The 16,289-nt window shown below is 40.8% G+C and overlaps 1 protein-coding gene across 4 annotated transcripts in view; it reads left to right on the top strand.

The window, feature by feature from the left end:
• Window positions 1–16,289, top strand: part of NOL4 (nucleolar protein 4) — a 171,178-nt gene that overhangs the window by 65,176 nt on the left and 89,713 nt on the right. For all 4 annotated transcript variants that reach the window (XR_007245470.1, XM_048507906.1, XM_048507905.1 and 1 more), the window contains exons 3-5: window positions 3,551–3,662; window positions 7,219–7,331; window positions 10,973–11,105. Coding sequence is in view for 3 of the 4 variants with exons in the window: in XM_048507906.1 (XP_048363863.1) it covers window positions 3,551–3,662; window positions 7,219–7,331; window positions 10,973–11,105 (358 nt within the window). In the remaining variant the exon portion in view is untranslated. The remainder of the gene's footprint in view (window positions 1–3,550; window positions 3,663–7,218; window positions 7,332–10,972; window positions 11,106–16,289) is intronic.

Here is a 16,289-nt window from a genome sequence, read left to right as displayed (position 1 = left end):
TTTAATAATTTTATCTTTAATGATAGATTCTACTAATTTACCAGGAACAGATGTCAAACTGACTGGCCTGTAATTTCCTGGGTCCCCCCTAGACCCTTTCTTAAAGATTGGTGTGACATTGGCCATCTTCCAGTCTTCAGGGATGGAGCCTGATTTCAGGGATAAGTTGCATATTAATGTGAGAACGTCAGCAATTTCATGCTTGAGCTCTTTAAGAACTCTTGGATGAATGCAATCTGGGCCAGGGGATTTGGTAGCATTTAGTTTATCAATGGCTGCCAGAACTTCTTCCTTGTCTACCACTATCTTCGCTAGTTCCTCGGATTCACCTCCTAAGAAGCTTGGTTCAGGTGCAGGAATTTTCCTCACCTCCTCTTGGGTGAAGACAGATGCAAAGAATTCATTCAGCTTCTCTGCAATCTCCCTGTCATCTTTTAGCACACCTTTTGTTCCTGCATCATCTAACGGGCCTACCGCTTCCCTAGCTGGCTTCCTGCTTTTGATGTGCTTGAAGAACTGTTTGTTGCTGGTCTTGATGTTCACAGCCATGCATTCCTCATAATCCTTTTTTGCCTCCCTTACAGCTAACTTGCTTCTCTTTTGCCACCACTTGTGTTCTCTCTGGTATTCTTCATCAGTTAAGTTGGACTTCCATTTTCTAAAAGACATCTTTTTTCCCTCATAATTTCCTCAACCTCCCTTTTTAACCATGGTGGCTTTATTTTGGACTGGGCGCTGCCTTTTCTAACCTGCGAAACACATTCCAGCTGAGCTTTTAAGACTGTGTTTTTAAATAACCTCCAAGCACCTTGGACATATTTGACTCTCTTGATTTTCCCTTTCAGCTTCCTGTGCACTATCCCCCTCATCTTTGAGAAATTTCCCTTTCTGAAGGCAAATGTAACTACATTAGTAGTTGTCACTTGTTCGCATGCAGAGATACTGAATCTGACAGCGTTGTGGTCGCTGTTCCCTATTGGCTCAATAACACTGACTTCCCGCACCAGGTCCTGGGTCTCACATAGAATTAGATCTAGGATCACATCTTCCCTGGTTGGTTCTACAACCATCTGCTCTAAGCCACAGTCATTTAGCATATCCAGGAATGTTCTCTCCTTACTATGACCTGAACATGCATTTTTCCAGTTTATATGGGGATAGTTAAAATAGCCCATTACCACTACATTTTTGCTTTTGTTGACCTCTCTAATTTCTTTTTCCATCTCAGAATCCTCTTGTGCGCTTTGGTCAGGGGGATGATAATATATTCCTAATGTTAAACTATGCTTCACCCCTGGTATTGATATCCACAGTGCTTCTGTAGAGGAATCAGCTCCCCCTGCATTGTCTATTTTATGTGACACTATGCTCTCTTTGATGTAGAGGGCCACCCCACCCCCAATATGCCCTGTCCTATCCTTCCTGTAGAGCCTGTAACCTGGGATAACAGCATCCCACTGGTTCTCCTCATTCCACCATGTCTCTGTGATGCCCACTATATCAATGTCCTCCTTCAAAACTCTGTACTCCAGCTCCCACATTTTAGGTCGAATGCTTCTACTATTAGCATAGAGACACTTGTATACTCTGTCTCTGTCCCTGGGATTTATGTGTTTTGCCCTCTAGCCTTTTGTAGACACTATCACTTATCACATTGCTATGATCCTCGCTTGTATGTGGTTGATTTAGAAAAACCTCCCTCTCTGTCTGCATCCCCATGGACTCTGTATTCCAAACCGAAGTCACCTCAGCTCCTGTCGGCTTTCCCCCAAGGATCAGTTTAAAAGCTGTTCTGCCACCTTTTTAATGTTGAGTGCCAGCAGCCTGGTTCCTCTTTGGTTAAGATGAAGCCCATCCCTTTTGTACAGGCCTGCCTTATTCCAAAAGGTTCCCCAGTTCCTGACAAATCTGAAACCCTCTGCCTTACACCACCTTCTCATCCACGCATTGAGACCCTGTATTTCCGCTTGCCTAGCTCGCCCTGAGCATGGAACAGGTAGCATTTCGGAGAATGCCACCTTGGGGGTCCTGGATTTTAACCTGTTTCCTAGCAGCCTAAATTTAGCTTCCAGAACCTCCCGGCTACATTTCCCAATGTCATTGGTACCAATGTGGACCACAACTGCTGACTCCACCCCAGCACTGTCTAACAGCCTATCTAGACGAAGCGTGCCATCCGCAACCTTTGCACCAGGCAGGCAAGTCACCATGCGGTCATCACGCCTCTCACAAACCCAACTCTCTATATTCCTAATGATCGAATCACCCACTACAAGGAGTCCTCCATCTCCTCGAGGGGTATCCTCAGTACAAGAGGATATCTGACCACCAGCTAAGGAAGGGGTCCCATCTAAGGGAGCATCTTCCACCACCTCAGACTGGCACCCTCCGTCACCCAGACTCTCATTCTCCATGACATTTGAAGAGATGTCACCTTGGGAGTGGGACCCGGCTGTTAGGTCCTTAAAAGCCTCGTTTGTTGCCCTCTCTGCCTCTCTCAGCTTCTCCAGGTCTGCCACCTTGGCTTCAAGAGAACGCACACGTTCCTTGAGTGCCAGGAGCTCATTGCAGTGACGGCACACCCATGACTTCTGTCCTAGTGGCAGATAGTCATACATGTGACACTCAGTGCAAAACACTGGAAAGCCCCCATTCCCCTGCTGGCTTCCTGCCTTCATATCTAATTTTGTTTAGATATTCAAATACTGATTTTAATTAGTGCCTCCCTCTTAAGGTTTCTATACCTTCTACTATCCTTTAAAATATGTTCTTATTAAGTAAAACAACTGCGCGCGCCATTAGGCATGCGCCGCTGGTTCCAGAGACTAACTAATATATTTGGGCTCTAACTAAGTTCAGTCAGCTTTATAGGTGTGAAGGTGTAAATAGCTGGCAGAAATATGTCAGCATACACTGTAGCTTTTGTAATTGTTCCTTGCTAGTTTGGAACTGGCAGGATAGATGCGTGCTTGGAGGCCATTTCCCCTACTTTTGACATCAGCATCTTTGTGATGGCTATTGCTTAGTGAAGGGAAGGGTTTATCTGCTCAGGTGTGTTCCAGGCATGAGGGATAGAAGCCTGGCTGAACGGTTTTTTAAACCATAGCATCTTCAAGAATGATATATAAGATTGTCAGAATTTCCTGGTGAATACTGACAATCTCCATCTTGAAACTTTCACAGTAAAATATGTCGGGTACAGGAAAGAATTTTACATAGTCTTCCTTTTATATGAAGAAAACCAGATTTTGGAAAACCCACAAATGCCCATGACATTGCTGATATGCATGCATGCATGCGTGTGTGTGTGTGTATAAACAAAAGCTACGTCTTTTTGAATTATTGGTGTGTTGTTAAGTATCCTTATTTGATAAGCAGATAAATTAAATTGCTGTTTATTGAAATTCTGTGTATCAAGTAGGGCATGCTTTCATGGTACTTTCAGGAATTATGATATAATATCCCTTATTCACAAATATAATGATGAGTTCTGTTAAATCATGTTCAACCAGTTTATATAATGATTGCTATATTTGAATATTCGTTTCAGATTTCTGAGACCTATGCCTTTCTACCAAGAGAAGCGGTGACACGTTTTCTAATGAGCTGCTCAGAGTGCCAGAAAAGAATGCATTTAAACCCAGATGGAGCAGATCATAAAGGTATCTTCAGTGTCAAACAGTAGCATGTAAAGCAATTTTATTCATAAAGCCCATTTATATTTTCTTGGTTTAAGACTAGAATGGTTCAACAAGTCTTATAATCTCATTTAATTCAGAATGTAGAGGTTTCCTGCATTATCTGAAAGGATATGTAATTACATGTTTCTCTGGAAAAGAAGATTTTACCTAAGGGAAACATTCCGTTTTTCTCCTCCCTTTTTTATATGTACAGTTAAAAGGAGGATAAACTTAATGGATAGCCTGCTTTCAGATTATCAAAAATTGTACATGCTTTCAAAAGATGCATTTTTTACTACTGGTATTTTTTTTCCTATGGGTTGGGTCCAGTGGGATTCAAGTGGGATTCAAGTAATTTAACAACTGGTTCTGGTGGTGGGATTCAAATAATTTAACAACTGGTTGTTTACAAGCACCATTTTAACAACCGGTTCTGCCGAAGTGGTGCGAACCTGCTGAATCCCATCACTGGTTGGGTCTTATGAAATGTAAGTATATGGGTATGCATGGAAATGGATTGTTACTTCCCTCAGAAAAAAAGCTGTGACTCCCCCAAGTTGATGCAAGGGATACATAAGAAAATAAGAACTCAAGAGGAGCCCTGTTGGATTAGTCCAGTGGTCCATCTTGTCCAGAATCCTGTCTCATACCCAAAGGCCACCTCATACCCAAAGGCCACCAAAGGCCACCTGGAAGTCCAGCAACAGGGCACAGAGGCTGAGGCCTTCCCCTGATTTTTCCTTTGACCATGGTATTCAGAAGTTGACTGCCTCTGAATGTGGTAGTTCCTTTTAGTCACTATGGCTAGTAGCCACTGATAGACCTATTCTCCATGGATCTGTATAATTCCCTTTTAAAGTTTCCCTTTGGCCATCACTACATCCTCTGGCAGTACATTCCACTTTTTAATCACTTAATCTTCTACCCATCAGCTTCATTGGATGCCATCAAGTTCTAGTGTTTTGGGAGAGGGAGCAAAAGGTCTCTTTGTCCACCCTATCCACACTATACTAAATTTTATAAAGCTCTTTCATGTCCTTCTTTAGTCTTCTCTAAAAATTCCAGACTCTTCAGTCATTTCTCGTAGGATATTTGCTCTACCTGCTTAATCATCCTGGTGATCTTCCTCTGTACTTTTTTCAGTTCTGCAATGTCCTTTTTGAGATATGGTGACCATAACTGCACACAGTATTTCAAATGAGGCCAGCCATAAATCTATACAGGGGCATTTCAGTTCCTTTTCTAATTCCAAGCATCATCGAGGGATTCGACTCTCTTGTGTTCAACTTTTAACTTCCTTTTAACAATTTCTTCATTTTTCAAAATTCCCTCTTTTGAAATCAAATTTTTTTTTGGACTTTAGAGGTAGCTTTCTGTTGACCTGATCTCTGAACTTAATAGCATTGTCATCCCTGAACATAACAGCATTGTGGTCATTGTTCCTAGTTGGTGTAACAACATCTGTATCACCAGGTCTTAAGTCACACTCAGAACCAATTCCAAGGTTAGTACCCCCCTCTGACTGACTCTGTTTCAATGCACAGACTAATTTTAAAAGCATGACTTAAGCACATTTTAACCTAGTCAGTGCAAGGGTAGTTGAAGTCTTCCAGGCCATAACATTATCTGCTTTAGTCACTTCCCTTATTTCCTTGTCCATCTCATGATCAGTCTCTAGGGCTTGATCAGGTGGATGATGTTCTATCCCCGCTTTCTAGTAACTTCCCTTAGGGCCCAGTAGTTCTACCATGTCACTTCTGCTTAGGGAATTCATTCTCCTAATGTTTTCTAATGTATTTGATTCTACGCCCTCTTTGTAATACCATCCCCCAACCCTTCTTTCCCTGTCTTGTATATGGAGCTTATTCCCATGAATGACTGTATCTCAATTATTTTTCCCACTGATCATGTTTCAGAGACACTGACTATATCTAAATTGTCATTTACCACCAAGTATTCCAGCGATCACATCTTGACTTAGAGGCTTCTAGCACTGACATATAGACAACTATAATGCATTTACCTCTCTAATAATCCTCACATTCCTTGGCCCCTTTGTCACTACACATGGCCTTCCTTCACCATCCTACTCTCACTCCCAAGAAAAATATTCCTGTGCAGCCAAGAATGCTGTACATTTCCCGATGCTAATGTGGGCCTGCCCCAGTGTTGCCCCATGATATTTACCTTAGCCCAGGATAACCAGTTTGTAGGTTCTTTTAAAAAATCCCAGTGTGACCCTGCTTGTTCCTGCTACCATGCAAAAACCAATTGGGAGTAGGACTGGTTTATTTTTCCCAATCAGCCGCCTCATCACCCAGCCTGATGTTCATTCAAGCTGCCACTCAAAAACAACAGCCAATCATAATGTGGGACACCGGGCATGCTCAGATATGCTTCTGAAGTAAATACAGAAGTCCCAGGCTTTTGCGGATTAAACTGGACCATTTCATCCCAGTCCTAACTCTGCTCCTGGGAAGAAGCAGGGAGCTGTGCGAAAGAAGAAGCAGGGATAAATTAGACATGGTATGTAAGACCCTGGTTCAAACCTGGTATAACTGTGCCATGTGGAAACGGCCTGTGTGCCTACCAATATCACCCAAAGTGTTTATACTGTCATCTTGTCCTGAACCAAAGGGCTCCACAGCTCTTGTTATCTTCCCTTCAAGATGAGTTTAAAAGCTGCTCTGCCACCCTTTTGATACTAAATGCCAGCCAACTGGTTCTCTTTTGTTTCAAGGTATGCCTGTCTCTTCTATACAGCTTCAGTATGGCCCAGAAAGTTCCTCAATCTGTAACAAATCTAAACCCTTCCTCCTGGTAACACTTTCTCATCCATGTGTTAAGTCCTCTGATATGACCTTGTCTAGCTAGCCCTGTGCATGGAATTGATAACAGTTCTGATAATGCAGTCTTTGAGTAGAGTTATGCCTTATGGCATAACAAGACCTCATCTGACAAAATGAAGGAAAGGTGATTTTGCCCAGTTCCCCCTCCTCACTGCAACTCAAATCAGCATTTTGTTCATGAGAGTCACCTGACTCCCAGTATCAGTTTTAGGGGTCACAATGGGCTGTTGGAGAAAATGGAAGGTGGGAATGAGCCACAGCTTTTACTTGCAACATGTAGACTCCGACCCTATGAATGTAACAAGAAGGAGCAATCTAAAATGTAATTAGGATTACTTTGAAAATATTACTTCAACAAATTCAACCCTATGCTAGATTTATGTTTTGAGTCTACGCACTTACCTGATTAACCACAGAATTTCTTATGATAGCAGCCATATATTATCACAGTGGAATTGCCATTAGAATTCCAACTACACTAGGGCTATTCATCCTTCAGGTGGAGAACCTACAAAATTTCACCAAATCATTTTTCAATAAGACTTTTGCAGTTGACTGTATGGAAATTCTGTGAAGACTGACAAGCATTAGCTTTCGAGGAAGTGGAAACTCTTATATGCAACCTTTTGAATTAATTTGTCTATGAAAAATACAATAACTACCCATATTATAATTGTTTATTCTTACAGATAATGGAAAGCCCCCAACATTGGTGACCAGCATGATTGATTACAATATGCCAATCACAATGGCCTACATGAAGCACATGAAGCTGCAGCTACTAAATTCTCAACAAGATGAGGTAAATATCTATGACTGGCATGAAATAGTGATGGGCTAATATTCCCCATAGTTACCTTATAGTATCAGAGATGTGTCTTATTTACCATTAAAAGTAATGCTTTTTTAAAAATGCACAATTTAACCCCATTATAATGATAATATTTCTATAGAATTTCATTGTAATGGTTATTGGGGGACAGAGGGGAGACATAGTTGTGTCCCCAGCAGGGAAAACTCATATCAGAAGCCTGGATTTTCCAGTTGAAACTGAATGGTCACAAAATCTAGCATTCTTTGGTAGCACCAACCAAGTGTACTTCTGTATGCACATGCATATTTCAGAGGTGGCATGCTCAAGCCTTGGTAAAAATCATTCAAACTGCACAACTGATTCTCTTGGTAGTCAAAGGGTTGAACCCTTTAAAAGGATTCAGGTGGCTTCTTATCCTAGCTAGCAATAATACTTCAGCCTGGTTTAAGAAATTTGGTCCCAGATAAATTAAGTTTTTCAAAAATGAGGCAGTGCTTAAATTTACCTCAAAACCTTTGAGTCTAGGTTTATGAGAGTAAGATTTAAGAATGTGCTTAAAGCTAAGCATTCTTAATAGCTTTCCTTACTTGGGGCTTTCTGAGAAGGAAACACAGAATGAACATATATAGAAGAAAGAGTCAATCTGCTTTTCAGAGTGAATTAAGGAAAAACTGATCTACCGATGGTTTTATCACATTCTGCAAAAAAGCCTAAAAGGTCAACAGCATAGCTAAAGCAAAACAATAAGATCCAAATTTAACTTGGATAAGGTAACAAAATGTAATGTAATCTTTTTACTTTTATTAAATAGTGATACATTATTTTTTCTAGCCAGAAATATTAAATTTGCTTTCAAGGTGGTAGAAGAAAAACCAGATAATAACTCGCTGAGATGTTAATGAAGGAAGCAAGCAAAATAAAGGCACATCTTCCAGTATTTTTCTCTGTGCCTACAACCTTTCATGATAAAGTGTGTTTAATGACTGAATGACTGTTAAGTGGAGGGGGGAAGAAGATAGAAATGTCACAACAGAACATCTCTGACTGGACAGCAGTAGCAGTTTTTTAATAAAGCTTCACAGTGTACTTGAGCAGAAGCAGTAGAAGAAACCTCAGCAATAAGAACTTGAAATTTCAACAGTAATATCTTTGAAAGGATAATGCCATTCTTAACACTCCAGATTTTACCAGTTATTCCCGTTCACAAAGATGGGGTGCCCTTTGAATGTACGCAGTGCCAAAGACAGGCAAATGATGACATTTCTAATGTATGCCTTGAAATTCTTTCATATACTATAACCCATTTTGAGCAATCCATTCCTGGATTTGCATTCAATTTCTCTTTCCAAGAATACATCAGTCACCCTGTATACATATGTGGGTTGAAAGGTAAAACTCTGCTAAATATGACAGCTTTCTTGTACACAAGGCTAACTTAGAAGCTTAGCACAGAAGAAATTGCAATCAATATATTTAATAGCCAAGAGCTGACTCCTCTGCAGATAGGCAGATCTATAAAATAAGGCCAGCTACAGCTACTATTGAGGGTTCTACAAATCAGGGGGAAACTCTAGATTTACAGAAAAAATCTTAGTTTTAAACCCCTCCACTAATTTTTAGGTAACTGTTTCCCAAAGTTAATAGTGGCGTATATGCAAGTGCAGACATTACAAACAAAAACCTGCTGGAGTTTGTGCAGCAAGCAACATTAATCTTGATTCAAACTGGACTAAATATGTTCATTTTAACCTCATTTAAACCATTACAATCTGTGGACCTCATTGAGCTTCTAATGCTGGGAAATTCCTGGAGATTTAGGTGTGGTTCCTAAGATTTCAGGGCAGGGTTTCAGGGAGGGAAGGGATCCCAGCAGAATATAATGTCATAAAGTTCAACCTTCAAGGAAGTCATGTTTCCCAGGAGAACTGATTTATGTAGTCTGGAGGTGAGCTGTAATTTTGGGGAATCTCCAGGTGCCACCTGGATGTTGGTAATCCAGAAATCCTGATCCAGAAATCTTGAAAAAATTATATAGCACCCATAATGTTTCACAGGACTACAGCCACACTTTCATTGTTTCTAGTTTTTCCAAACAAGTTGCAGGAAACAAGGAAGGGAATCCCAGGCAACAGTATAAAGGGTTATGCTGGGGTTGAAATAATTACAAGAGGTGCTGAACCTTCAGAGAAGTTTGGCCATGGCTCATAATTAGCCTGGAAGTAGTGAAATGGGAAAATGCATACTCCAACTTTGAGTTCAAAATTATCTATTTGACCTTGTTGACAGCATCTTTGGAAGGACCTTTCATTGCTTGAAAGGACCTTTCATTAATTCAGATAGTCATGTCCTTTCCATAGAAAATGTAATTCAGATCCCATTTTCACACATATTAATGGGAGTTAAATGTAATTGGACGTAATATTGCAGTCAGTTAATTACTCTCGTGTAGATCTCTTGACAATTAAAAATAATTTAAACATTCTAGTTCTTTTTGTTCTAAAATTATATTTTGCAACATGTGGTAAGGCAAGCTGTAGTCCACTGTGAACACTGTGCCTAAAATTTTGTAAATCTGTTCCTAATATCAGTCTAGACGAGACTGAGGCACAGTTGGTCAATGACAAATTTGCTTGAGGATTGAGGAGTCAGCCTGGTATTAAGGAGGCTGCCCTCCTCTTGAAAGAGCAGGTTCATAGCTTTGGGGTACTGCTGTTGGATGCTCAGGTCTCCTTTATCAGCTTTGGTGGTATGACTTTTACAGTCTCAAAAAGCACGACCTCAGTGATCATATCCAGGTTACTGTAATGTGCTTAAAGGGTTTGCTTTGAAAACTGTCTGAAAATTTCAGCAGGTTCAATATGCAACTGAGAGGCTACTGCTGGGGTAGAATACTAGGATCATATTACTCCTGTGCTGAAAGAACCACACCAGCAGCCCATGTGTATCTGGACACAGTTCAAAGTGATGATTTGTTCAAAATGCTAAGACCATAAATGGCTTAGGACTAGGAATGACTTTCCCCTTGAGGCTTGCCTGGAACTTAGCTTACTCTCTTTCAGGCACCAGATCAGTTTTTATGTTTTTTAACTCAGGTTTCTAATTAAAGGATTGCTCTTTTACTGCCCCATCTGGTGGAGGAGGAGAACTTAGGGGAACAGTGCGATCTCATGCTGGCGCATTTGCTCCTTCTGCCACATAAGGGGCACCCTACCAGTGCGGGGAGCAAGTGTGCTGGTGTCTGGTCACCCCTCAGCTCTGCAGAAATGATACTTGGAAGCCGGGGCTGCCATGGATCAATGCTGGCGGTGGGGGGGGGGGCAGGGCATTCCTAGGGAGGAGCCAATGTTAGTTGAATTCAACCCAAATCCTTGGACATGCCACTCTGAGCCCTAGGGAGGGCTTTCCAGCAGTTGGTTTTTAAAAAAGATGTTTCTGCTTCCCCCAGCTGCTGGAAAGTCCTATGGAGATGATGGGGTGGTATGGCAGCAGCACCATCCCTGTGAGCCTCAGGCTTTGGACAGTCTGTTGCTAGCCCAGAAGTGTTTCTTGAGACTCATTTTAAGCTATGCATTGTTTTATGCTAAATTTTCTCAATAAACAAATAAACTACTATGGATTTTGTTTTTTAGGATGAAAGCTCTATAGAAAGTGATGAATTTGATCTGAGTGACTCCACCAGGATGTCTGCAGTAAACTCTGACCTTAGTTCAAATCTTGAAGAAAGAATTCAAAGTCCACAGACTCTCCAGGGCCAGCAAGATGGTGAGTTTAGTTTTTTAAAATGAAATCTTCTTGACCACCTCCCTTTCTATTGTTCATATCCTTTGACCTATGGCATACTTCTACTACTGTATCATTTATTATGAACATATGAACTTATAGTACCCAGAATCATACCACTGATCTAGTTCAGTATTGTCTACTCTTTTTGGCAATGGCTCTCTAGGGTGTCAACCAGGGAAACATCTTGCCTTCCAACTAGTCTAGATTTGTTAAGGATTGATCTAGGAACCATGTACACTTTAAAATGTTTCTTACTTGTCTTTCCCCCTTTCGATAATTCTCCATCTACTTTAAGAAGACTTTTCCAAGGCATTTGCCATAGCATCCCAGTTATATATTTTAAAAACTCAGGTCACTGTTTCATTGTTTTTCTGCTGTTACAATTGTTAATTTTAGTGGAGTTTGTTGGCCTGTAGTTGTTTTTTAAAATTAATTTTAACTAGTTGTACATTTTTTCTTTGAGCCCCACCTATAAAAATAGAATGAGGTGATAAAGAAATGATTAAAGAAATTAGGTGTGCACCATACTCTTATTTGCTGTCAACAACGTTGGAAACTTATGGACTGCTGACTAAAGATGCATTGCTTGAATGCACCAAAACCTTGGCTAAAATACATCCCAAATTCTAGTTAACTGGGATTAGCAGGAAAAAAAATACAGGTTGTTTTTATGGATGTCAAACTTCCTGCTGTAGCAGAAGACTTCCCAGCATCCTGCTGCTTTACCGACTAGTGCCTCAGGTGCTGGTGGGAGGAAATGGGGAGGGAAAATGGAGTATTTGTTGGTGTTGTGCTGACGTCACTTCTGGTAAAAAAAAACTCTAGAATTTACAAAAAACTACAGTAAAACCATAGCTTTTTTTGTAAATTTTAAAGCATCTAATGTTGTCACTTACGGGTTTTGCAGAAGTAATGCATACCAAAGCAACACCAGTGCACCAGTTCCCACCCCTCCCCCCATTTTCTACTGGAGTTGCCAGCATGGTCTACTACTTGTCAAAAAGTGGTGAAGAAATGGAGTATCAGACTCTAGTGAGATATCTCCTTCCATCGCCCAATATTAACATTAAGCTGTTGCCTCCTCATACCTGGTTTTTTCTAATTAGCTCAGCTTTCACTGTCAATACACATTTCTATATTTCTGCCCCTAGCAACCCTTTTAGGCAGCAGGCCTGCTATATTCCCAATTCAGTTACTCAAGCATTGACTGTCTTTCCTGAAGCTTCCTACCCAACTGCCTAAACTAATTCATTCTGATGGAATCCTCTTGTTGCTTACCTACTAGCAGCTAAGGCTCTGATTCACTTCTCTTGTTTCTCCTTAGGATATTTCAGCTTGTAATATTTCATGTCAGACCACTGGTATCTCAAAGAGGAACCTAAAAGCAGGGTTTGCAAAATTCTGTTTCTGGAAACAATGATTTTTACAGTCTTGTTTTTAAGTTGAATTTTTTGAGTAGAAGTATTTCCTTATTGCACCTTTGAAGACAATTCCCCTTTAAATCTCATTTCTGAAAATATTAAAAGTTTCTAAAGGGTTTGAGAACTGGACACTCGCTGTGTCTGCGATGGTGACAAATGGCCATATTTTCCTAAAGACTATTTGTTGACTCACATGGATAGTTCATATGGCCTGGTAATTAAAATATTTTTATTCTCCTTTTAGATCACAGAGCATCTTAAAAACAATTTCAAACATATTCTTCCGTTAACCAACACCACCACTATCATTTAATAAAACTTTAAAGCCAGCAAAATTAAAAACGTTAAAGCCTGTAGACGTGATAGAGCTACTGGAAACAGGAAAGGTTAAGAAGTGGAGATCATCAGCAGCACATGCTGATTATTAACTCTCAGACAGCTGAAGAAGTTGGTATGATCTTTGAATTAAAAGTTATATCAAGGCAGCAGCATTCAGGATAGTGAGATTTTGAAAGAAAATTCAGTCAGAGGTTTCTAGTGACACCAGAATTCCAAATGCCACTGCAAACTTAGAGGGCACCTGTCCTTTGTCAAGGGTCAAGGGAATGTGGAAACTGTAGAAAGGGGGGTATTTTAATTCATACCTTTAAAAAGAAATACTAATATTATTGAATTCAACAAGCAATGTAAGTTTTAACAGTTTTACCTTTTGTCTTAGAGTATAATAGAAATGCACGTTGCTTATTTTTCTGAGACTACTATGGCCTCAATCCTTATATGAACTCCATTCCTTGTTCTGTGCTTGATCAAAATGGTATGCTCATGCTGCAATGTTTGTGTCATGATTTTATATTAATGCCATGTATTAGGCTTCTGTTATTTCCAAATCAGATATCTGAAGACTGCTGCCACAGGTTGTTGCTCTAAGAACACTTTCATTCAAATATCTCCTATTAATATCAATGGGATTGAATGGATTGCCAAAGGCTTTCATGTCTGGAATCAACTGACTGTAGTGGATTTTCTGGGTTGTGTGGCTATGGTCTGGTAGCTTTCTCTCCTAACATTTCACCCACATCTATGACTGGCATCTTCAGAGGTATGTTATAGTGAAATATGTTTCTCTCTCTGGTAAAGTATGCAGTGATTATATGGTGGGGTATTATAGTCCACCTCACAGGGAGGTGAGGCACATTTGCATGTGCCTGAGTGGAGTTTATTTTACAGTTACATTTCTTGTTGCATTTGCAATCACATTCACAACTTCATTTGCATTTGCACTTGAAGCTGCATTAGCAATTTCACTTGCAACTTCATTAGCATGTGCCTGGGTAGAGTTCATTTGCAGTTGCCTTTGAATGTTTCTGATTTTTATTTTTGGTATTTTTTAGTACTGGTAGCCAGGTTTTATTGATTTTCAGACTCTTTTCCATTTTGCTGAAACTGTCCTGGTGTTTGTTGATTTTAATGGCTTCCCTGTGCAGTCTGACATAGTAGCTGTAGGAGTTATCAAGATTTCTTTGTTTTCAAATAAGATCCTATGTTCAGCTGCCCCAACTCAAGGTTGAACATTCTCTTTGATAAACCATTCAGTGCTGTCGATATCAATGGGAGGTATTTGCATGAAAGTGTGTTTAGAGCTACAACCTGTGGCAGTACCCTTCAGATACCTGATTTTGAAATAACAGAAGTCTAATACATGGCATTAATATAGAATTATGTAAAAAAAAACATTGCAGCATACCATTTTGATCAAGCACAGAGTGCTGCTGGTTCACCTGAAGGAATGGTTCTTTTGTATTAGACAAAACCTGTCTTCCCAGTTTACAGAGGGGAATATATTCAGATCGTGAGATCTGTTGCATACAAGTCAATCACAGATCAGACAGCCTATTTCTGTCTCCAAGCCCAGTTCCAGGTTTTGGTGAGCACTGTGCACACCCTCTGCCTGCCACCATGCCCCACTTGCATCTCCATACTCAACCATTCATCCTCCCTCACAGGACACGTACCTTAAATATATGCTTTGGGCATGTCCAGTCATTCATATTTTTCTGGGAAGAAGTTGTTACTCATATCTATTTTGTATTAGAATATTCACTGATTTTTGAGGATGTCTGTGTAAACTATTTTAACGTTTTAAACCATTTGCCTGTCTCTTTGTGACTAACCAATGGCCAACAAAAATGGACCCGCTGGACCCTTATTTCAGCTAAAAGATACATATTACAGCACTGGAAAGAAAAAAGCCCACCTCCAGTAAACCAGTGGATTGGAAACCTTAGAACTTGATCAATATTTGAACACATGGCATATGGACAATTGTACATGGAGTTATTGCTAGATATCGAGAAACAGTTTACAGGTGCTGATCCGCCACTACTGTTATATTTTTGTCTTTGTATATATCTTTTTAAAAGTTTTTAAGAATTTTTAAAAGAAAAAATGCATTCTCCCTCCCCCATTCCCTCATTTCCCAACCCTCCCAGCTCTTACATATCCTTTGAGAACCATGCTGGGGAGTGTGAGTAATTTTGAGCATTGCTGCTGGAAGTATTGCTGCTGTTCACCTCCTGCCTTCTCTTGCCCTAGCAGTACTGGGCAGTGTGTGTGGCTAGGAGTGTGGCTGGTGGAAGGGTTCACAAGCAAGCAGCTGGATAGTGTGGAGGTAAACAGGTGGGGAACAAAGGCAGTAGACTCCACTGGAAGACGTGGGCTTTGGCAGCTGCCCCAACTCAAGGTATACTTATTTTGGCCCTGTCCCATTCCCCACCCTTTCCAAATTGCAGGGGCAACTTTGACTAAGTAGAAAGAAAACTACATGATTAACACTTGGGCCTTTCTGCACAAGTCACTTATAATATTTCCAGGATAATAATTAAACATTTCCTCCATGGTGTTGTGGTTTGTCCCTCACACCCCATTGAAATTGACAGCAGTGATGAAGAAGAGCAGCCAGCTGACAATGAGGATGAGACGAGCCCCACGGCTCCACCAATGGAGAACTGGCATTTTGGACCTGCACTATCAACAGACCCAGAAGTGTCAGATAGCACAGATGATGATGTCCCCAGTCCATCTTCCATGACCAACAGCGATCCTGGACCAGTTCAGAGGGTTCCACCAACAGAGGGGCATGCAGCTGTCTGGCCTCCCCTCTCCACTGGACCAATGGCTCTGGCGACTGCACTTGGAACTAGCAGAGCATAGGATGTCTGCTAGATTGGCTGCCCAGTGACTGTAAGTTAGCCACAGGATCTCTGCCAGCTGTAAGTTAGCCACAGGATCTCTTCCAGCTACTTTGCTGAGTATAGCCACCTGCCCCAGCAGAGTATAAAGCAACAAGGGCTACCAATTTCTCTGCAGAAGCAAGATATGTTGCTGGTTTTGCTGATGCTCTGCTGTGGCCCTGGTCCAGTACGAGCTACCCTGCACTTGTTACCTTGCCTTGGACTCTGCCTCTTGGACTATGCTTTTGGAATATGTTTGGACTCTGATTCTTTGTGCTTGACCTTGGACTGTTTGACCTGTGCTCGTGTTGACTAACTTGGAACTGCCTGTTGGTCTGGTCAGTTGCTAGTCAGTGACACATGGACTTCTGCATATTTTTCCTCGTTTGGTTCTGGAAACATTTCCAAGCACCTTTTTCTCCGCCGTTTCTGAGGATACTTTCACTGTGTTGTTTTTGCTAAAACATTTCTGAGCTAGTTTCCCACACATTGCAATCATACTTAAAACAATT

This window comes from Sphaerodactylus townsendi, linkage group LG09 (genome assembly GCF_021028975.2).
Source record: "Sphaerodactylus townsendi isolate TG3544 linkage group LG09, MPM_Stown_v2.3, whole genome shotgun sequence".
Classification (NCBI taxonomy): domain Eukaryota; kingdom Metazoa; phylum Chordata; class Lepidosauria; order Squamata; family Sphaerodactylidae; genus Sphaerodactylus; species Sphaerodactylus townsendi.
Note: the sequence above shows the minus strand (reverse complement) of the source record. Positions and strands in the feature narration are given on the sequence as shown.